Here is a 23,449-nt window from a genome sequence, read left to right as displayed (position 1 = left end):
TGTGAGCAGACATCTTTGGGGGGCCAATATTCTGTCTACCACATCACCTAAAAGTGTAACGGAAGCTCTCACTAGCTCCCACTACCCCTGTCACCCCCTTTTCACCTTTCACCTTCTAGATAATTTCTGGCTATTTAAGGATTCTTTTTGTTCTATTGTTTTAGTTGTTAGTAAGTAAAGACTTCATGGGAAAAGCAATCTCCATTAGGCAGAAAAAATGAGAATTTGCTGGAACCATAGCATTATTACTCTTAGGTGAATGTTAAAAGCACTCTAACACCTGTTGAGGAATCCAGATTTCGTTAAGTGTAGACCCTAGACCTGCATAGTTCCAGAACCTCAAACAAGACTTTTTTCCTCCAATATTAACTTAGTAAAACCAGAAAATAAAGGCATGATTGGTCCCTGCTGTGCTGTCATTTTAAAGAACAACACGGGTATAGAAATCTAAGTAAGGCCTGACTGAATATGAAAAAAGGGTAAGTATCATAGTTGGTGGAATTAATGTATTCTGTTAAGAACTTTCCTAATTATAAAATATTTCAAATACACAAAAAATAACATACAAATGTACCCACTACCCATATTTTATAGATGTTAACATTTTGCCACATTTATTTCTGGACTCTATTCTCATCCCTTTTCCTTCTCTTCCTGACTTCTCTCTCCAGTGGCAGCTAATATCCTGAAGTTAGGAGAATCATTTCCATGTATGATTTAACTTTTAATAAATATTCTATAATCAAATAGTACATTTCTGCATGAAGTAATAATATTTCAGTTTATGTCCAGTATCACAAAAGACTCTGTACCCTGACTGCCCACACTAGTCTTAAATTGTTCAATATTTGGCAGGTAATTTCTATATTGAAAATGAATTCATCAGACTATCATAGTGTGATGACATGAACCATTAAGATAATTCAGTTAACCCTGTCTACTCTGATTTATCACTTCCACTGCTGAAGGACCTTTAGGGTTGTTTCCTGTTTTTAGCTATTATGAATCGTGCTGCTATGAACATTCTAGCACCTGTCTGTAGATGAACATCTGTATGCATTTCTACTGAATTTATGCTATATTAAGGTTTTTTATTATTATTTAAATTCAATTTAGTTAACATACAGTATTGGTTTCAGGGGTAGAATGTAATGCTTCATCTGTTGCAATAACACGCAGTGCGTGTTACATCAAGTGCTCTCCTTAATGCCCCTCACCCAGTTACCCCATCCACGCACCCCTCTTCCCTCCAGCAACCCTCAGTTTGTTTCCTAGAGCTAATAGTCTCTTATGGTTTGCCTCCCTCTCTGTTTTTATCTTATTTTTCCTTCCCTTCCCCTATGTTCATCTGTTGTTTCTTAAATTCCACATGAGTGAAATCATATGGTATTTGTCTTTCTCGGACGGACTTATTTTGCTTAGCATAATACCCTCTAGTTCAATTCCACGTTGTTGCAAATGGCAAGATTTCATTCTTTTTAATGGTTCAGTAATATTCGCATCCCACATCTTTATTCATTCATCTGTCAATGGACATCTGGGCTCTTTCCATACTTTGGCTATTGTGGACATTGCTCCTCTAAAAATGGGTCATGTGTCCCTTCGAATCACTTTTTTTGTATCCTTTGGAGAAATACCTAGTTAATATAATTGCTGGGTCGCAGGGTATTTCTACTTTTAACATTTGAGGAACCTCCATGCTATTTTCCAGAGTAGCTGCATCAGCTCGCATTCCCACCAACAGTGCAAGAGGGTTTCCCTTTCTCCCCAACCTCACTAACACCTGTTGTTTCCTGACTTGTTCATTTTAGCCATTCTGACTGGTGTGAGATGGTACCTCATTGTGGTTTTAGATTTCTATTTCCCTGATGCTGAGTGATATGGAGCATTTTTTCGTGTGTCTGTTGGCCATTTGTATGTCTTCTTTGGAGAAATTTCTGTTCATGTCTTCTGCCCATCTCTTAACTGGATCTTTTGTTTTTTGGGTGTTGAGTTTGATAAGTTCTTTATAGATTTTGAATACTAGCCCTTTATCTAATGTGTCATTTGTGAATATCTTCTCCCATTCCATATAGTTTTATTGATTGTTTCCTTTGCTGTCCAAAGCTTTTTATCCTGATGAAGTCCCAGTAGTTCATTTTTGCTTTTGTTTCCCTTGCCTTTGGAGACATGTCTAGCAAGAAGTTGCTGTGGCTGAGGACGAAGAAGTTGCTGCCTGTGTTCTCCTCAAGGATTTTGATGGATTCCTGTCTCACATTTAGGTCTTTCATCCATTTTGAATTTATTTTTGTGGATGGTGTAGGAAAGTGGTCCAGTTTCATTCTTCTGCATGTGGCTGTCCAATTTTCCCAACACCATTTGTTGAAGAGACTTTTTTCCATTGGATATTCTTTCCTGCTTTGTTGAAGATCAGTTGACCATAGAGTGGAGGGTCCATTTCTGGGTTCTCTATTCTGTTCCATTGATCTGTGTATCTGTTTTTGTGCTAGTACCGTACTGCCTTGATGATTACAGCTTTGTAATAGAGCTTGAAGTCCAGAACTGTGATGCCTCCCGCTTTCTATTACAGTTTTGTACGTTACAAAGTCCAACAAAAGACTCACTAGTTTAAAATCAAGATTTCAGTAGGGTTGCATTCCTTTCTGGAGGCTCCAGGGGAGAGTCCATTTCCTTACCTTTTCCAGCTTCTAAAGCCTGACCACAATTCTTGGCCCATGGCCACGCTCCTCCATCTTCAAAGTCTGCACTGATTGGTTACATCCTTCTCACACTGCATCAACTCTGATCTTGCTTCTATCACTAACCCTCCTTTTCTGACTCTGAGCTTTTCAGTGTCCCTTGATAGCATTTTAGGACCTTGTGGTTACACTGGGTCTACCCACCAGGATACTCCCCCTGTTTTAAAGTCAGCTGAGTAGCAATCTTACATCCATCTGCAACCTAATTCCCCCCTGCCATATAATGTAACATGTTCACAGGTTCCAGGGCTTGTAAGGCCATTACTCTGTCAACCACAGACACATAGGAATAGAATTACCGTGTCTTTGGGTACGTGACATTCTATGTTAGTAGATACTGGGCATTTTCCACTGTACCAACTTACACTCCCATCAGTACTTTCTGAAAGGTGCAGCTGCTTCACACCCTTGCTAACACTTGATATATTCTTTTTCATCTTAGCTTTTCTTGTGGCAGTATAATAAAAAGGTGTGATTTTAATTTGCATTTCCTTAATGGCTAATGAAATTCAGTGCTTTCTAACCTTTTTTTTTTTTTTGCCATTTAGATATCCTCTGAAAAGTTAGAGTTTTCTGCTTCCTTTATTTTAACTGGGTTGCCTGTCTTACTGCTTTAAAGGAGTTCTTTATATATTCTAACTATGTCTTTTGTCAGATATAAATATTGAGAATCTTCTCTCCCTCTGTGGGTTGCATTTTCATTCTTTTAGTTATGTTTTTGATAGAAGTTATGAACTTTAATATAGTCTAATTTATCAACCTTCTTCTTTACGGTTAGTGATTATTGTGTCCTGTTTTAGAAATCTTTGACTACTTTAAGACCACAAAGATATTCTCCTGTTTTCTTTCAAACAGCTTCACTGTTTTACCTTTCACTTTTATATCTGCAATTCATCTTGAATTGATTTTACACATACACATAGACTTACTAAAGAGACCATTCTTTCCTAATGCACTAACAGTGTCACATTTGTCTTAAACAACCATGTGTTTTGGATCTGTTTCTAAACTCTGTTGGTCAATTTTTTCTACCCTTGTATGTACGAAAAGCATATGTTTAAATTACTTTAGTTTTATAACAGGTTTGCTATCTGGTAGTATAAACCTTCTAACTTTTCTCTCTGTGACTTCCTTAGTTCTTCTCAGTACTCTGCATTTCCTTACGAATTTTAGAGACTGTTGATTCGCGCACACACACACACACATACCAACCTTCTGGGATTTTTATTGGAACTACATTGAATCTTTGGATTATTTGGGGGGAAAGGTCAATCTTTACAATATTGAGTCTTTTATTCCATGGACATGGTATATTTCTATTTCACCATTTATTTAGGCATTCTTTACTTTCTCTATTATTTTCCAGCTCTCAGTGTAAAATTCTGACATGCCTTTTGATTTGTTCCTAGGTGTTAGGTTATTTTTTTTCGAATGCTACTCTTAATGGTATTGTTTAAATTTTGGTATTTATTTGCTTGCTGCTGGACTACAGAAATGCTATTGACTTTTATTAACCTCACAGACAGCAAACTTACAAAATTCACTTATTAATTCTAAAAGATTAACTATATATATTCTTTTGGATCACAATGATGTCATATGTGAATAATAAGGTTTTATTTCTTTAATCCAATCCTTATAACTTCTTTAATCTTGCCTTACTGAACTGTCTAGTATAGCTAGTATAATTATGACCAGAAGTGGTGATAGCACTCTCCTTGTTCCTGATGTCAGAGGAAAAGCTTTCAATATTTTTATCCTTATGAGAGGTTTGCTGTAGGATTTTTGTAAATGTTCTCTATTAGACTAAGAAAGTTCCTTCCAAATGTGTTAAGAGTTTCTATCACGAATGGATGTTGAATTTTGTCAAACGCTTTTTCTACATCTATCAGATTGTAATAATCTGTCTCCCTTTTTTGTTAATATGGTGTATTACTCTAATTGTGTGTGTTTTTTTTAAGATTTTAGTTATTTATTTGACAGAGAGAGAGACAGCAAGAGAGGGAACACAAGCAAGGGGAGTGGGAGAGAGAGAAGCAGGCTTCCCACCGAGCAGGGAGCCTGATGCAGGCTCTATCCCAGGACCCTGGGATCATGACCTGAGCCAAAGGCAGATGCTTAACCACTGGGGCACCCAGGTGCCCCTATTTAGTTTTCTAATGTTAAACCAACCTTCAATTTCTGGAATAAGCCCCTTGTAGTCATAATGTATTTTCATTTTTATCATTAGATTAAATTTGTTAATATTTTGTTAAGAATTTTTAAATTTATGGGATTGGTGTATAATTTGCTTTCTTATAATGTCATTTCTAGGTTTTGGAATAAATATTATACTCATTAAAAGAGCTGGGAAGTATAACTTTTCTATTCAATAAGTGTATATAAGATTGATGTTATTTCTTTCTTAAATGTTTGGAAAACTTCACTGATAAATCTGCTAAGTTTTAAAAACTAAAATTTCAGGCGTTCATCTAGAAGATTGCTGCCGAATGATTCCTAATCCTTCCACACATCCTCCCCCAAATTACAAAATTAACAAGGAGTGAAAGAAAGCCACACCAATGGGATTACTCAGAGACAGAGAATACTGCCTCCTTGAAATTATCTTTAAGTACAGAAACACAGACCAAATTCAAAAATTATTTCCTGCTGCTGTTGCAAGGTCATGGGCACAAAGCTATAACGAGGAGGCTTAACATATCCATATAAAACAGGACAGGGAAATGGAAGACTTTGAGGAAGTACAGTTAAAATCACGCCCAGGGGGCGCCTGGGTGGCTCAGTAGTTAAGTGTCTGCCTTAGGCCCGGAGCGTGATCCTGGGGTTGTGGGATTGAGCCCCGCATCCAGCTCCCTGCTTGGCGGGAAGCCTGCTTCTCCCTCTCCCACTCCCCTTGCTTGTGTTCCCTCTCTCACTGTCTCTCTCTGTCAAATAAAATAAAATCTTTTTTTTTTAAGATTTTATTTATTCATTCAACAGAGATAGAGACAGCCAGCGAGAGAGAGAGAGAGAGAGAGAGAGGGAACACAAACAGGGGGAGTGGGAGAGGAAGAAGCAGGCTCATAGCAGAGGAGCCTGATGTGGGGCTCGATCCCATAACGCCAGGATCACGCCCTGAGCCGAAGGCAGACGCTTAACCGCTGTGCCACCCAGGCGCCCCAATAAAAATAAAATCTTAAAAAAAAAAAATTTCTCAGAAAAAATACATACACATACATATATAGATATACATACACATATATGAGAGAAAATAAAAACAAAATATCAAAATGTTAAAAACCAGTGAATCTAAGTGAATGTTATAGGAAAATTCTTTGTATCATACTGAAATTTTTTATAAGTTTGTAATTATTTCCAAACAAAAAAAATGCAATTCTAGTTTGTCTTGTACCAAATTCAGTAATAAAAAATTAAATATTAGAAATGTCATTAAAATATTTACATGATTTTCCTTGCCAAAAATTGATGCTAAAAGCCAAGCAGTCTGAGTCTGTCATTTTCTCTTTTCTAGGGTAGTTTCAAGAGATTTTTCTTTTCTCTCTCTCCTCCCCCACCCCCATTTTTGAATGATACGGAATAAGACAGAAAGTGGAATAAAGGAATGAGTGTTCTAAGTACCTCCTAAAGCACATTCTGGAATCTTGAGCTTAAAACCAATCTAAGAAACCATATTATAATTACTCTTAAAATATGGGGCGCCTGGGTGGCTCGGTCAGTTAAGCATCTGCCTTCAGCTCAGGTCACGATCCCAGGGTCCTGGGATCGAGTCTTCGAGTGTGCGTGGGGCTCCCTGCTCAGTGGGGAGTCTGCCTCTCCCTCTCCCTCTGCCCCTCCCCCCATTCCACTCCACTTGTGCTCTCTCACCCTGCTCTCTCTCAAATAAATAAGATCTTTAAAAAAAAATAGCGTCTGTATAAGTGAACCTTTATCAATTTGACGTATATAGGAACTATTATTGTTTTCCAGAAAATATCTAAATAAAAGTTAAACAAAAATAAAAATAGTTTACAAAGGTAACTTACAATAACAAAGTTACCAATTTTCATAAGTGCTCAAATAGGTGAAAGGTGACAACTCTATTCTCTATGCCAAGCCTATATGCTGTAGGCAGAATGCTCCCACAAAGATGTCCACGCCCTAATCCCTGGAACCTGTACAGCATGTGTACTTCATGTAAGAAAAGAGACTTTGCAGATGTAATTAAGATTACATACATTAAAATAGGGAGGTTATCTGAGTGAACCCAGTTTAACCACACGAGCTCTTAAAAGCAGAGAACTTTCTCCAGATGGAGTTACAGAGATGTAGCAGAAAGGTAAATGAGAAAAACTCAACCCACCATTGGGCCACATGGAAAACATGACAAGGAATGCAGATATCCTCCACGAGCAAAGACTGGTTCCCAGCTGATAGTAAGGAAAACAGCGACCTCAGTCCTGCAAGTGCATAGAACTGAAATCTGCCAGTTGCAATTGGGATGAGCCTGGAAGTGGTTTCTCCCTGAGTCCAGTCCAGCCAACATACCTTTTTGGCCTTTTGTGACCAGGTTTAGAGAAACCAGCTGAGCCCAGCTGGACTTCAGGCCTACACAGTTGTGAGATAAACTGATGCTGTTTTAAGCCACTAAATTTGTGGCAATTTGTTATGGCTGCAATAGAAAACTAATAAGTAAGTATTTTCTTAATTTATATTTCATTCTAAATATTTTTATTAGTTAAGATAGATTAAAAATTTAGAAGAAAATTATTTTATCACCGTTCTAGCTTTTCATTTCCTCACATCAATTTTACCACTAAAAAGGAAACCTAATGTTTGACTAGATTCTGAGCACTGAGGAATGCCAATTTTGAATTCGTAAGTCTTTCGCTCTTAAACATGTTTTTAAAATGCCATTTTCTCTAAGAATATTTTATATGAAAATTTTGACTCCATTGAATGCAATTTAATATAAGGGTCTATATATGCCAAATACACCTGAGTGTTTCTGCACTATTCTGAAATATTACTTCATTATATGTATGATCAGCTGGTGCTTACAGGGTTTGGGGACAGCTAGAATGCTGCATGAGCTCGTTTCTTTGGAATATTCCTATTCACTGTATCTCACATCTTCTGAAATATTTCCCATGGGAAATGGAAGAGCAGCAGGAATGAAAATCCTAGCTGAGTGAATTCCAACAATTCTCCAAGGTAAGAAAGTTAAACAAGCTAAAAAAGGGACAACATGTATCCCTAAGGAAGAAAGTTATCTTTTTAGTGGAATGCTATGAAAGCTTTTGGTGTTCTTTTGGAACAAGCAGATGTTTTCAGAACAATAATTAAAAGCAATCTGTCATGGAAGATAACTGACAAGGTACTGATAGAGTTGGGGGAAAGATCAGCTAGAGTAAGTTGTATTGACTTATCACTTCCTTGTAACTGTGGCTAGTGAGGTAGTTCAGTATGCGGTCCTCTCTATCAGGCCCTAAGTTCTAAGAACTTTTGTTTCTGGTATGTAGGTTAAAAAGAGCTCAACAGCTGAAGACGGTGCTTTTCAAACTTCTATTGGGAAGGGTCAGTTTCTACCATTTGTTTTTCAACTTGTCGATTGCAAATCAATAATTTTGTAAGATACAGTAAAACTAGAAATGAAACAAAATCCCAAGACATAGAAGTTTCTTGAATGGCAGTGTTTAGTACATATGGGTGCTAAACATATGCTTAATGAGTGACTCAACTGAATATAATTTAATATGAGGGCCTATATATATATACCAATAGTTGATCCATAAATGAACATGGCAAGGTGAATGTATCTGGTTTATTACTTGATCTATCTGATGAGAGCAAGCACTGTCAGACATCTCATAAGCAATAAAGTACATATTTTATGAGACCCTAGGATATACGACACTCCCTTCACTTAGAGAACAACATAGCAAGCAAGGCAAGTTAGCAGTACTAAAAGACTAAGTATACGTAGTTTCTGATTATTTTTCCTGTGATTTTGCCTTTTGTCCTAAACCCTAACTACCCAAATGCAGATCAGGAATGACTCCGAAGAATAATGCAAAAGTCTTACAAATGCTTACAGATGAACACCAGACTCTACGTTAAAGATATCCAGAGGATATCTATAAAGTTTAATTTGTACTTACTTTTATGTAGAGGGTTTTTAAGTGTAATAATGCACATTCACATATAGCTTAGAATATTCTTTAAATATATTAAATTATATATTTAAATACAAATTTATATATGTAATATATTAAAAAGCATATATTTAAATTATATATAAGTACCTGTATTTCAGAATAAAGTGAGAAAAGTATTTAATCCTTTCACACATAGAACACTTTAAATTTAGTCTCACATTGTCCATAAAGCCAATGATTACCACTTCTTCAAATAATCAAATGTAGTATTCCAATGCAATCTGCACTGATGACAGCAGAGGGCACTGTCATATGAAATGACCATTTTTCACTGTACACAAGATTCCTCCCCAATTAAGAAGTACTAGTTTTCAAAGAGGCTAGGATCTTTATAAATTGTCTTATACACCAGAACTAGTTTAATATATATATTTATGTGAACACAAAGTGATATATTTCAATTGATAAATTGGAACCCGAGTCATAAATTATAAAAAAGATGAAAAATAATTTAATACTTTGCATGAATAAACTTAGTGAATCTTTCCTCATACTATTTCTATTACTATATGATGCCATTTATATAGAGCTCAAAAGAAGAAAAATAGAACATATCAGTTATAGGATAATTTCCTTTCTTAGGAAATAAGGGAAGTAAGTACTTTCAAAAGGAAAAAAATTAATTCTCACAAAATTTAGGGTAATAGTTTCCCCTAGATGGAAATAAGGGGGCTGTGAATTAGAAGGGGCTTATAGGAGACTTCAGGAGTGCTGACGATGTTCCCATTCTTGACCTATATCATGGTAACATGGGTTCCCATTTTGTAACAAGCCAGTAAACTCAACATTTGGTTTATACATACAAACCCAAAATATTTTAAGGCCTTACCAAAATTACTTCAGTAGTCAGAAGAAATATAGAAAAAAGGTAATGATAAAATAAATAGTATACATGTAGAAATACCTACTTCGAAAACAGGGGTTCTAAACCAAGGGTCTATGGATGAGATTTCACGCAAAGTTTCCTAAGGTAGGGTTCATAGCTTTCATTACATTCTCAAAAAACTAGAAGAACAATGTGCAATGTGAAAATAGCATCTGGATATTAATAGAGGTCCAGCTATCTTACAAGTAATTGAGTAAGTTCCAAATGACACATAATAAAACATATCTAATATAGAAGAGTTTCTGGTTAAGGAAATCATTACCTTCATTCACGAAGTTAAAAATTCACTTGTGCTTAAATGCATAATAATTTGTGAAGTTATATGTGGAAGCAAAATGTATGACAACAATAGCATGAGGACAGGAGAAGGAAATAGGAGAATACTGTAGTGTTCTTGAATTTTATGTAAAGTAGCATAATATTATTTGAAGTTGGGCTGTGATAAGTTTAAAATGCATATTAACTCTAAGCCAACCAGTTAAAAAATATATATATATATATATATATGCGCATGTGTTTGTGTACGTATATAAATAAAATGAGAAAATATTTTTCAGTATTTTAGAAATATGTATTTTTATATATTTGCCAAACACTACAATTCCAGAAATTTGTATGTCTTGGTTTTGTTTCATTTTTCTAGGAACATATTTTTACTTAATATAAATATGTATATAAATATATACATATTTATACACACATATATATTTATATATAGGCATACCTCATTTTATTGTGCTTTGCTTTATTGCACTTTGCAGATATTGTGATCTTTACAAATTGCAGCTTTATAATAAACCTGCCATCCAGCAAGCCTATCAGCTCTGTTCTTCCAACAGCTCCACTGACTTCATCTCTCTGTGTTGCATTTTGGTAATTCTTGCAATATTTCAAACTTTTCCATCATATTATATTGGTTATGGTAATCTGCGATCAGTCATTTGTGATGTAACTACCGTTAACTGTTTTGAGGTGCCATGAACCATGCCCATATAAGACCACAAACTTAACTGATAAATGTTGTGTGATCTGACTGATCTAGCCACTGGCCATTCCCCATCTCTCTCCCTCTCCTTGGGCCTCCCTATTCTCTGAGAGACAAACTGCAATTAGGCTAATTAATAATCCTGCAATGGCCTCTAAGTGTTCAAGTGAAAGGAAGAGTCTCATGTCTCTCACTTTAAATCAAAGGCTAGAAATGATTAAGTTTAGTAAGAAAGGCATGTCAAAAGCTGAGGTAAGGTAAAGGCTAGGCTTCTGATACCAGTCAGCCAAATTGTGAATGCAAAGGAAAAGTTCTTGAAGGAAATTAAAAGAGCTACTCCACTGAAAACACAAATGACAAGAAAGCAAAACAGAGGTGCCTAGGTGGCTCAGTCATTAAGCGTCTGCCTTTAGCTCAGGGCGTGATCCCAGTGTCCTGGGATCGAGCCCCGCATCAGGCTCCTTGCTCCACTGGGAGCTCAGTGGGAGCCTGCTTCTTCCTCTCCCACTCCCCCTGCTTGTGTTCCCTCTCTTGCTGGCTGTCTCTCTCCCTGTTGAATAAATAAATAAAATCTTTAAAAAAAGAAAGAAAAAAAGGAAGCAGAACAGCCTCATTGTTGATATAAAGTTCTAGCGGTCAGGATAGAGACCAAACCAACACAGCATTCTCTTAAACCAAAGCCTAATCCAGAGCAAGGGCCTAACTCTCTTCAGTTCTAGGAAGGCTGAGAGAGGGGAAGAAGCTGCAGAGGAAAAAAGTCTAAAGCTAACAGCGATTGGTTCATGAGGTTTAAGGAAAGAAGTCATTTTTATAGCATAAAAGTGCGAAGTGAAGCATCAAGCGCTGATGTAGAAGCTACAGCAAATGAGAAGATCTAGCTAAGATAATGAATGAAGGTGCCACACTAAACAGACTTTCAGTACAGATGAAATAGCCTTCTACTGGAAGATGATGCCATGTAGGACTGTTACAGCTAGAGAGCTTCAAAGCTTCAAAGGACAGGCTGACTCACTCGTTAGGGGCTAATGCAGCTGGTGACCCTAAGTTGAAGCCAGTGTTCGTTTACCATTCCAAGACTCTTAGGGCCCTTAAGAATTATGCTAAATCTACTAAACGTACTCTGCCTGTGCTCTATAAATGGAGCAACAAAGCCTTACTGATGGCACATCTGTTTACCACACAGTTTAATGAATATTTTAAACCCACGGTTGAAACCCACTACTCAAAGAAGATTCCTCTCAAAATATTACTGCTTATTGATAAATGCAGCTGGTCACCGAAGAGCTCTGACAGAGATGTATGGGATTAATGTTGTTTTCATACCTACTAACACAACATCCACCTGCAGCCTATGGATCAAGGTACCATTTTGACTTTTAAGACTTATTATTTAAGAAATACATAAGTCTAGAGCTGCCATAAATAGTGATTCCTCTGACAGATCATGACAAAGTAAACTGAAAACCTGGAAAGCATTCACCACTCTAGATGCCATAAAGAACATTCATGATTCATGGGAAGAGGTCAAAATGTCAACATTAACAGGAGTTTTGGAAGAAGTTGATTCCAACCCTCATGGATGACTTTGAAGAGGTTCAAGATTCCAGTGGAGGAAGTAACTGCAGATGTGGGGGGATTAGCAAGAGAACTAGAATTGGAAGTGGAGCCTAAAGATGTGACTGAATTGCTACAATCTCATGATCAAACCTGAATAGATGAAGAGCTGCTTCTTATGGATGAGCAAAGAAAATGGTTTCGGAGGGGCACCTGGGTGGCTCAGGTCATGACCCCAGGGTCCTGGGATCGAGCCCCAAGCTGAGCTCCCTGCTCAGTGGGCAGTCTGCTTCTCCTCCTCCCCTCCAGCTTGTGCTCTCTCTCTCACTCTCTCTCTCTCAAATAAATAAAATCTTAGAAAAGAAAAAAGAAAAGAAAAGAAAAGAAAAGAAAAGAAAAGAAAAGAAAAGAAAAGAAAAGAATGGTTTCTGAGATGGAATCTACTCCTGGTGAAGAGGCTGTAAAGATAGTTGATATGACGACAAAGGACTTAGAGCATCACATGAACTTAGTTGATAAAGCAGCGGCAGGGTTGGAGAAGATTGACTCCAATTTCGAAAGAAGTTCTACTGTAGGTAAAATCCTCTATCAAACAGCCTTGCATGCTAATGAGAAATCATTCGTGAAAAGAAGAGTCAAGTGATGTAGCAAACTTGACTATAGTCTTATTTTAAGAAACTGCCACAGACACCCCAACTTTTAGCAACCACCACTTTGATCATCAAGCAGCCATCGAGGCAAAACCACCAAAAGATTATGAGTCACTGCAAGTTCAGGGTTGGTTAGCATTTTTTTAGCAATACAGTATTTTTAAATTAAGGTATGTACATTTTTAAGCCATAACGCTACTGCACACCTAATGGACTATAAAATAATGTAAACATAACTTTTATATGCTCTGGGAAACCAAAAACTTCATCTGACTCACTTTATTGTGATATTCGCTTTATTGCGGTGTCCAGAACCAAACACAGAGCATCTGTGAGGTATGCCTGTTTGTTAAAAGTAGTATAAGGAAAAGGTAAATCAGTTGGTGTATAGAATAAATTTTATTTTTGAGGAAAGCCTGGAAAAAGACAGGTTGTTCTGGAAGCAGCTGCAGTGGTCCGTGTGTGAAGCAATGAGAGCCCAAATACCTTTTTGTCATCTCAGACATCTTAAGAGTAAAATGTCACAAAAAGACATGCGCCTAACATCTAAAATGTGGAATTTCAAGAAACTATAAAGAGCTCTTATCTTCTTTTTGCTCTCAAAATTCCCCTATTCAGATCATCATTGTTATGAAAACAGACTTTTTATGCTAACAAAGAAATACGCAACTTTGAGGAATGCCTTTTTGAATAATTAGGGCTCCTTTTGATCATAGTTAATGCAGACAGTAAATCTCTCTCGTTTTCTCTATTCTCTACCTCTTTCTATGCAAAGGAAAACACTACTGTTCAAAATCTTTGGGATGCAGCAAAGGCAGTCCTAAGTGGGAAGTATATAGAACTATAAGCCTTTCTCAAGAAACAAGAAAGGTCTCAAATACACAACCTAACCTTACACCTAAAGGAGTTACAGAACGAACAGAAAATAAAGCCTAAACCCAGCAGGAGAAGAGAAAAAATAAAGATCAGAGCAGAAATAAATGAAATACAAACCAAAAGAACAGCAGAACAGATCAACAAAACTAGGAGCTGGTACTTTGAAACAATAAGATTGATAAACCCCTGGCCAGACTTATCCAAAAGAAAAAAAAAAAAAAAAAGGACCCAAATAAATAAAATCATGAACGAAAGAGGAGAGATCACAACCAACGTCAAAGAAATACAAACAATTATAAGAACATATTATGAGCAACTATATGCTGACAAATTAGACAATCTGGAAGAAATGGATGCATTCCTAGAGATGTATAAACTACCAAAACTGAACCAGGTAGAAATAGAAAACCTGAAGAGACACATAACCAGCAAGGAAATTGAAACAGAAATCAAAAATCTCCCAAAAAACAAGAGCCCAGGGCCAGATGGCTTCTCAGGGGAATTCTACCAAACATTTAAAGGAGAATTAATACCTATTCTTCTGAAGCTGTTTCAAAAAATCGAAATGGAAGGAAAACTTCCAAACTCATTCTATGAGGCCAGCATTACCTTGATCCGAAAACCAGACAAAAACCCCACCAAAAAGGAGAATTACACACCAATATCCCTGATGAACATGGATGCAAAAATTCTCACCCAAATGGGGTAACTAGGTGATGGACATTGGGGAGGGTATGTTGTAATGAGCATTGGATATTACAGAAGACTAATGAATCACAGACCTGTACCCCAAAACAAATAATACATTATATGTTAACTAATTGAATTTAAATTTAAAAAAAATAAAATAACTGACAAGAAGAAAATATTCACTAATTGAACATCCTGTTTAAGAATATAAATAAGGTTTATATTCAAGCAAAAAATAAGTTTGAGCATGTTGATTATATTTGTGGAGGGAGTAAAGCAATTTTCATCTTACCTGAAATCACATGCTGTAGTAAGTTCTGCTCCTCCACCCAATGCCCAACCTTGAATCAGCGCAACACTTATTAAAGGGAGTCTTTTTATTGAAGGAAAAAAGAAAGAAATGGATGTTAATATTTTTCATTTCAATATTAATTTACAAATATTACTTTAAAAAAACTTGAGATGCAGTAGAAACAAAATTATTGAACTATGTTTATAATAACAAACATACCTTGAAGTATAGTGGAACCCTGAGTGTGTATATCATGAGGAATAAAACAGTATAATTCTTAAGATATAATAATTTATACTAAATGCTATGTAAGTTTAACAAACTACCTCCCTGAATCATCTATTTTTAAACTATTAACTATATTTTTATATATGAATAATATAAAATATATGAAGTTTTATAAATACTATATATGATATATATACCTAATGTATATTTTTATGTATTACTAACTATATATATTTTTAACTAGATATTGTAACTTTCTTCCAAATAAATGAATGTTTTTTTATATAATATACAGCTTCTGCAACACCTCAGCCACTGGCAATCAAGAATAATTCAATGGATCTTATCTTACTCCATTTTTATTGATGTCAAGTTAGATGGCAAAATTAAGGCTATATCCAAAGGGAGGAAATGTGGTCGAGCAGACTGAGCTCCAAAACTGTGTTATTATAAAGATTCCTATCAAAAGTCTTATTACCTATTGAAATGGTCAATAAACTAATACTATATAAAGGAATGGGTCTGTGGCAAAAATAAATCTCTTCACCTTTCCTGTCTGCAAAGACCCACTTTGGAGGAGTGTGTGAGTATTACAAGGTAAATCCAGATGCTTTGAAAGCACGGAGTACTTTGTAGGTTCTAACCAAATGCAAAGTTGCACGCCTAAAGTAATGGAAAATTCATTAACACATTCTGCTTCCAAAAAAAGAAGATTAAAAAAGCCTTTTAAGATTTATCTAAGAAAGAGTCAAGTATAATAGGGAAAGGAAGGTGAAGAGGAACTAAAACAATAAAAAGAAGTACTTTAGAATAATGTTGTTGTTTTTTTTTTTTAAAGATTTTATTTATTTATTCGACAGAGATAGAGACAGCCAGCGAGAGAGGGAACACAAGCAGGGGGAGTGGGAGAGGAAGAAGCAGGCTCATAGCAGAGGAGCCTGATGTGGGGCTCGATCCCAGATAGCCGGGATCACGCCCTGAGCCGAAGGCAGACGCCCAACCGCTGTGCCACCCAGGTGCCCCTAGAATAATGTTTTGATTCCATTACTCTTTCTAGGCTCTCAGATATGAAAAGCACCAAAACCAGAGTGATGTCCAACTAGTAAGGATGCTAAATAATATGAAGCCTTAGTTTTTATAAGTTTTACATTATTTACATTTGGAATACAGAGGTAGAAAGCTAATTAGCCAAAACATGTCAGTTTGTAACCCCAAATGCATAGTGATAGGCCAAGAATTTCCTTCCCTTTTTTTCTTCATCTAGATGCAAAGTGAATCCATTTTCCTCAAAAATCTGTACAAACCTTCACCAATCCATAGTTCTTTTTCTCTCTCCTTGGATATAGATCACTTCACTATACACTCTAATTTTGAATATAAGGGAATCTTTATGTGTCCTCTCTTGACCAGTGTTTTTATTCTGATCTAAAATCACTATTTATCTTTCCCAAGTCTATACGTAAATATAGCTAGTAATAAACTCTCTTTAGGAAAAGTGCTGTCTTAAAATTCTTTTTATCTCTCCCTTCTCCTTTCTTTTAAATACCTATGCATACCTCACTAACATTTAATTAAAGGACTTTCCTTGATAGCACAAGTAAACAGTTCACCATTAAAATAAATATAATTGGAAAATCAGGTATTTTTTAACTGGTGCAAAACAGAACAAGAGCTCTTTTTGTTTTTTAGATTTCATATTTTAAAAAGAAAGATACGTTACCTCATAAATCTTGTTAAGGTGTTTTGCATGAACATACACAAGGCCATTCCATCCTTTAAAGAATAAGCATAAACACAAAGGTATAATGTAAATGTATTATAAAAGAAATTTTTAAATTTTTTTCAGGATTTAGAAAGTAATGAAGCCAAAAATATGCCCAACTTTTTTTTTTTTAATGAGGTTTTCACTTAAAACTCTTTGATGCTGTCAGAAATGCAAATGATGCAGTATTAGATTTTGTTGACCTTCTAGGGCTCCTTGAGCTCAGCTCTACATGAGGTATTAGCAAAGACTTAGGCGTGACAGTCAAATCACATTCTACTCAGGTAATTTGGGAGAAAGAGACATAAGATGAACTTACTTATTATCCCAAATTCTGACCCCCTAAGAACATATAAAAAAAAATTTCTTTAAAGTACATTTGACCCTTGAACACAGGTTTGAATGGCATGGATCCACTTACATGTGGATTTTTTATAGTACAGGACTGTGAATGTGGTGAATGTGTGAATGTGTATTCTTTTCCTTATAATTTTCTCAATAACATTTTCTGTAGCTTACTTTATTGTAAAAATACAGTATATTATACAAATAACATACAAAATGTGTGTTAATCAACTGTTTATGTTATTGGTAAGGCTTCCACTCAATGTAAACTATTAGAACTTAAGTTATTGGGGAGTCAAAAGTTACATGCAGATTTTTAACTGCACAGGGCTCGGGGGCCCTGACCCCTGCATTCTCCAAGGGTCAACTGTAGTCTAAACTCACTACCTTCTCTTTTTTAACTCACATACTTCCTTCAACCTAGTGTAATCTAGTCTTCAGCCTTCTCTCAAAAGACTCCCCTCAAAGGTTTCTAATAATCTATTTGTTAAATAACTTATCCTTATCCTTATTGTCTTGTCTCTGTAACATAGGTATGTTGCTTTGACCAGTTTCTGTATTTTAAAGGCCTCTTATAGTTTCTAGCAGTACTTTCCACTCTTGATTCTCTTCCTATTTCTTTGATTGTTCCCTTCCAGTTTTCTTCTTTGTCTCTTCTTATTCAGATAAATAAGTAATTTAATATCTGTAAATGCATGTGTTCCCCTAAAATCCAATCCATGATTCCCTTTCTCTATCTACAATTTCTTCCTTGGAAGTCTCATCCACCCCCATTGCTTCAACTCTTGTTTTCATGTAAACTCCCAAAACCTACTAGAAATTTCACATTCTGCCAAGACTTCAGATTCAGCATGGCAAAACCAACTGGGAGTGGACGAGCTGAGTTTGGATCCTAGTGCTACTGCTTAATAATAACATGAATTGGAGCAAGTCTTAACTGAGTTTCCTCATCCGAAAGGAAGGAATGACAAATAAAAATACTTGTTCTTTTTTTTTAATGATTTTTTATTATATTATGTCAGTCACCATACAGTACATCCCCGGTTTCCAATGTAAAGTTCGATGATTCATTAGCTGCGTATAACACCCAGTGCACCATGCAATACATGCCCTCCTTACTACCCATCACCGGTCTATTCAATTCCCCCACCCCCCTCCCCTCTGAGGCCCTCAGTTTTTTTCTCAGAGTCCATAGTCTCTCATGTTTCATTCCCCCTTCTGATTACCCCCCCTTTCTTTATCCCTTTCTTCCCCTACTGATCATCCTAGTTCTTATGTTCCATAGATGAGAGAAATCATATGATAGTTGTCTTTCTCTGCTTGACTTATTTCACTTAGCATTATCTCCTCGAGTGCCATCCATGTTGCAGCAAATGTTGATAATTCGTTCTTTCTGATAGCTGAGTAATATTCCATTGTATATATGGACCACAACTTCTTAATCCAGTCATCTGTTGAAGGGCATCTCGGCTCCTTCCACGATTTAGCTATTGTGGACAATGCTGCTATGAACACTGGGGTGCATATGGCCCTTCTCTTCACTACGTCTGTATCTTTGGCGTAAATACCCAGTACTGCAATGGCTGGGTCATAGGGTAGCTCAGTTTTTAACTTTTTAAGGGACCTCCACACTGTTTTCCAGAGTGGCTGTACCAACTTGCATTCCCACCAACAATGGAGGAGGGATCCCCTTTCTCCACATCCTCTCCAACAATTGTTGTTTCTTGCCTTGTCAATTTTTGCCATTATAACTGGCATAAGATGATATCTCAGTGTGGTTTTGATTTGAATTTCCCTGATGGCTAATGATTTTGAACATTTTTTCATGTGTCTGTTAGCCATTTGTATGTCTTCATTGGAAAAGTGTCTGTTCATATCTTCTGCCCATTTTTTGATTTATTTGTTTCTTGTGTATTGAGTTTCAGAAGTTCTTTGTAGATCTTGGATACCAGTCTTTTATCTGTAGTGTCATTTGCAAATATATTCTCCCATTCCGTGGGCTGCCTCTTAGTTTTTTTGACTGTTTCCTTGGCTGTGCAGAAGCTTTTTATCTTGATGAAGTCCCACAAGTTCATTTTCTCTTTTGTTTCTCTTGCCTTTGGGGATGTGTCATGAAAAAGGTTGCTTTGGCTGATGTCGTAGAGGTTGTTGCCTATGTTCTCCTCTAGAATTTTGATGGATTCCTGTCTCACATCGAGGTCTTTCATCCATTTGGAGTTTATTTTTGTGTATGGTGTGAGAGAGTTGTTAGTTTCATTCTTTTGCATGTAGCTGTCCAATTTTCCCAGCACCATTTATTGAAGAGACTGTCTTTTTCCACCAGATGCTTTTTCCTGCTTTATCAACAATTAGTTGCCCAAAGAGCCAAGGGTCCATTTCTAGGTTCTCTATTCTGTTCCATTGGTCTATGTGTCTGTTTTTGTGCCAGTACCATGCTGTCTTTGTGATCACAGCTTTGTAGTACAGCTTGAAATCCGGCATTGTGATGCCCCCAGCTTTGTTTTTCCTTTTCAACAGTTCCTTGGCGATTTGGGGCCTTTTCTGGTTCCATACAAATTTAAGGACTATTTGTTGCAGTTCTTTGAAAAATGTCCTCAGTATTTTGATTGGGATAGCATTGAAAGTGTAGATTGCTCTGGGTAGCATGGACATTTTAACTATGTTAATTCTTCCGATCCATGAGCATGGAATATTTTTCCATCTTTTTATGTCTTCCTCAATGTCTTTCAAGAGTGATTTATAGTTTCTAGAATATAGGTCCTTTATGTCTCTGGTTAATTCCAAGGTACCGTATGGTTTTTGGTGCTATTGTAAATGGGATGGATTCCCTAATTTCTCTTTCTTCAGTCTCATTATTCGTGTATAGAAATGCAACTGATTTCTGAGCATTGATTTTGTATCCTGCCACATTACTATATCTATATTATAACTTCTAATAGTTTGGGAGTGGATTCTTTTAGGTTTTCCATATAGAGTATCATGTCATCTGCGAAGAGAGACATTTTGACTTCTTCTTTGCCAATTTGGATACCGTTGATCCCTTTTTGTTGTCTGATTGCTGTTGCTAGGACTTCTAGTACTATGTTGAATAACAGTGGCGAGAGTGGGCATCCTTGTCGTGTTCCTGATCTTAAGGGAAAGGCTTCCAGCTTTTCCCCATTGAGAATAATATTTGCAGTAGGCTTTTCATAGATGGCTTTTATGAGATTGAGAAATGTACCCTCTATTCCTACACTCTGAAGGGTTTTAATCAGGAAAGGATGCTGTATTTTGTCAAATGCTTTTTTTGCATCAATCGAGAGGATCATATGGTTCCTGAGACTTTTCTTGTTGATATGATGTATCACGTTGATCGATTTGCGAATGTTGAATCACGCTTGCATCCCAGGTATGAATCCCACTTGGTCATGATGGATAATCCTTTTAATGTACTGTTGGATTCTATTAGCAAGTATCTTGTTGAGGACTTTGGCATCCATATTCATTAGGGAAATCGGTCTGTAATTCTCCTTTCTGAGGGGGTCTTTGCCTGGTTTGGGGATCAAGGTAATATTGGCCTCATAGAATGAGTTTGGTAGCTTTCCTTCTGTTTCTATTTTTTGAAATAGCTTTAGGAGAATAGGTATTATTTCTTCTTTGAATGTTTGGTAGAATTCCCCAGGAAAACCATCCGGGCCTGGAGTTTTGTTATTTGGAAGGTTGTTTATCACTGACTCAATCTCTTCATAATTAATTGGCCAGTTTAAGAAATCAATTTCTTCCTGTTTCAGTCTTGGTAGTTTATAGGTTTCCAGGAAGGCCTCCATCTTTTCCAGATTGTTTAATTTATTGGCATATAGCTGTTGATAAAAGTTTCTAATAATCCTTCCAAATTTCATCGGTGTTGGTCATGACCTCTCCTTTTTCATTCATAATTTTATTAATTTGGGTCCTTTCTCTTTTCTTTTCGATAAGTCTTGCCAGTGGTCTGTCAATTTTATTGATTATCTCAAAGAATCAATTCTAGTCCTGTTGATCTGCTCTACTGTACTTCTGGTTTCTAATTCATTGATTTCTGCTCTAATCTTGGTCAACTGCTTCCTCGTGAGTGGATTAGGCCTGTCCCTCTGTTGCTGTTCCAGCTTCTTGAGGTGAGAATATAAAAACTGCATTTTAGATTTTTCTATTCTTTTGAGTGAAGCTTGAATAGCTATGTATTTCCCCCTTAGGATTGCCTTTGCAGTATCCCATAGGTTTTGGACCGTTGTGTTTTCATTCTCATTGGTCTCCATAAATTGTTTAATTTGATTTTTGATTTCCTGGTTTATCGAGTCATTCCTGAGCAGGATGGTTCTTAGTCTCCAAGTGTTTGAGTTTCTTCCAAATTTTTCCTTGTGGTTGAGTTCCCATTTCAGAGTGTTGTGGTCTGAGAATATGCAGGGGATAACTTCAATCTTTTGGTATCAGTTGAGACCTGTTTTGTGTCCCAGAACATGGTCTATTCTTGAGAATGTTCCATGGGCATTAGAATAGAATGAGTATTCTTTGGTTCTGGGGTGTAGTGTTCTATATATATCTATGAGGTCCAACTCGTCGAGTATGGCATTCAAAGCCTTTGATTCTTTGCTTAGTTTTTGCAAGGGTGTTCTGTCTATTTCTGATAGTGGGGTGTTGAAGTCCCCTACTATTAATGTATTTTTATCTATATGTCTCTTTATTCTGGTTAAGAGTTGGCTTGTGTATCTTGCTGCTTCCCTGTTGCGGGCATAGATATTTATAATTGTCATATCCACTTGTTGGATACATCCTTTAAGAATAATATAGTGCCCTTCTGTGTCTCTAACTATAGTCTTTAGTTTAAAATCCAATCTGTCTGATATGAGAACTGCTACCCCAGCTTTCTTTTGAGGTCCATTGGCGTGAAAGATGGTATTCTATCCCTTTACTTTCAGTCTGAATGTATCTTTAGGTTCAAAATGAGTCTCTTGTAGACAGCAAATGGATGGGTCATTTCTTTTTATCCAATCTGCAACCCTGTGGTGTTTATGGGAGCATTCAAGCCATTAACATTGAGACTGCATACTGAGAGATATGATTTTATTTATTTATTTTTTTTTAATGATTTTTTATTATATTATGTTAGTCACCATACAGTACATCCCCGGTTTCCGATGTAAGGCTCGATGATTCATTAGTTGTGTATAACACCCAGTGCACCATGCAATACGTGCCCTCCTTACTACCCATCACCGGTCTATCCCATTCCCCCACCCCCCTCCCCTCTGAAGTCCTCAGTTTGTTTCTCATAGTCCATAGTCTCTCATGTTTCATTCCCCCTTCTGATTACCCCCCTTTCTTTATCCCTTTCTTCCCCTACCGATCATCCTAGTTCTTATGTTCCATAGATGAGAGAAATCATATGATAGTTGTCTTTCTCTGCTTGACTTATTTCACTTAGCATTATCTCCTCCAGTGCTGTCCATGTTGTAGCAAATGTTGAGAACTCGTTCTTTCTGATAGCTGAGTAATATTCCATTGTATATATGGACCACAACTTCTTAATCCAGTCATCTGTTGAAGGGCATCTCGGCTCCTTCCACAATTTAGCTATTGTGGACATTGCTGCTATGAACATTGGGGTGCATATGGCCCTTCTCTTCACTACGTCTGTATCTTTGAGGTAAATACCCAGTAGTGCAATGGCTGGATCATAGGGTAGCTCAATTTTTAACTTTTTAAGGGACCTCCACACTGTTTTCCAGAGTGGCTGTACCAACTTGCATTCCCACCAACAATGGAGGAGGGACCCCCTTTCTCCACATCCTCTCCAACAATTGTTGTTTCTTGCCTTGTCTATTTTTGCCATTCTAACTGGCGTAAGGTGGTATCTCAGTGTGGTTTTGATTTGAATTTCCTTGATGGCTAATGATTTTGAACATTTTTTCATGTGTCTGTTAGCCATTTGTATGTCTTCATTGGAAAAGTGTCTGTTCATATCTTCTGCCCATTTTTTGATTTGTTTATTTGTTTCTCGTGTATTGAGTTTCAGAAGTTCTTTGTAGATCTTGGATACCAGTCCTTTATCTGTAGTGTCATTTGCAAATATATTCTCCCATTCCGTGGGCTGCCTCTTAGTTTTTCTGACTGTTTCCTTGGATGTGCAGAAACTTTTAATCTTGATGAAGTCCCATAAATTCATTTTATCTTTTGTTTCTCTTGCCTTTGGGGATGTGTCATGAAAAAGGTTGCTTTGGCTGATGTCGTAGAGGT

General features: G+C 36.6%; 1 protein-coding gene across 5 annotated transcripts in view; it reads right to left on the bottom strand.

Annotated features, from left to right (window-relative positions):
- ECHDC1 (ethylmalonyl-CoA decarboxylase 1) overlaps window positions 1-23,449 on the bottom strand; it is an 83,360-nt gene that overhangs the window by 25,802 nt on the left and 34,109 nt on the right. For 3 of the 5 annotated variants that reach the window (XM_026504769.4, XM_026504768.4, XM_044386309.3), the window contains exons 4-5: window positions 16,814-16,866; window positions 14,866-14,946 (exon numbers count right to left, since the gene is read on the bottom strand). In XM_026504769.4, the coding sequence (XP_026360554.1) occupies window positions 14,866-14,946; window positions 16,814-16,866 (134 nt within the window). The remainder of the gene's footprint in view (window positions 1-14,865; window positions 14,947-16,813; window positions 16,867-23,449) is intronic. The other 2 variants (XM_048226183.2, XM_057311063.1) reach the window with 1 other exon arrangement.

The sequence above is a fragment of the Ursus arctos genome, unplaced genomic scaffold (assembly GCF_023065955.2).
Source record: "Ursus arctos isolate Adak ecotype North America unplaced genomic scaffold, UrsArc2.0 scaffold_13, whole genome shotgun sequence".
Classification (NCBI taxonomy): domain Eukaryota; kingdom Metazoa; phylum Chordata; class Mammalia; order Carnivora; family Ursidae; genus Ursus; species Ursus arctos.
The sequence above is the reverse complement of the archived record's forward strand: the minus strand, read 5'-3'. Positions and strand labels throughout refer to the sequence as shown.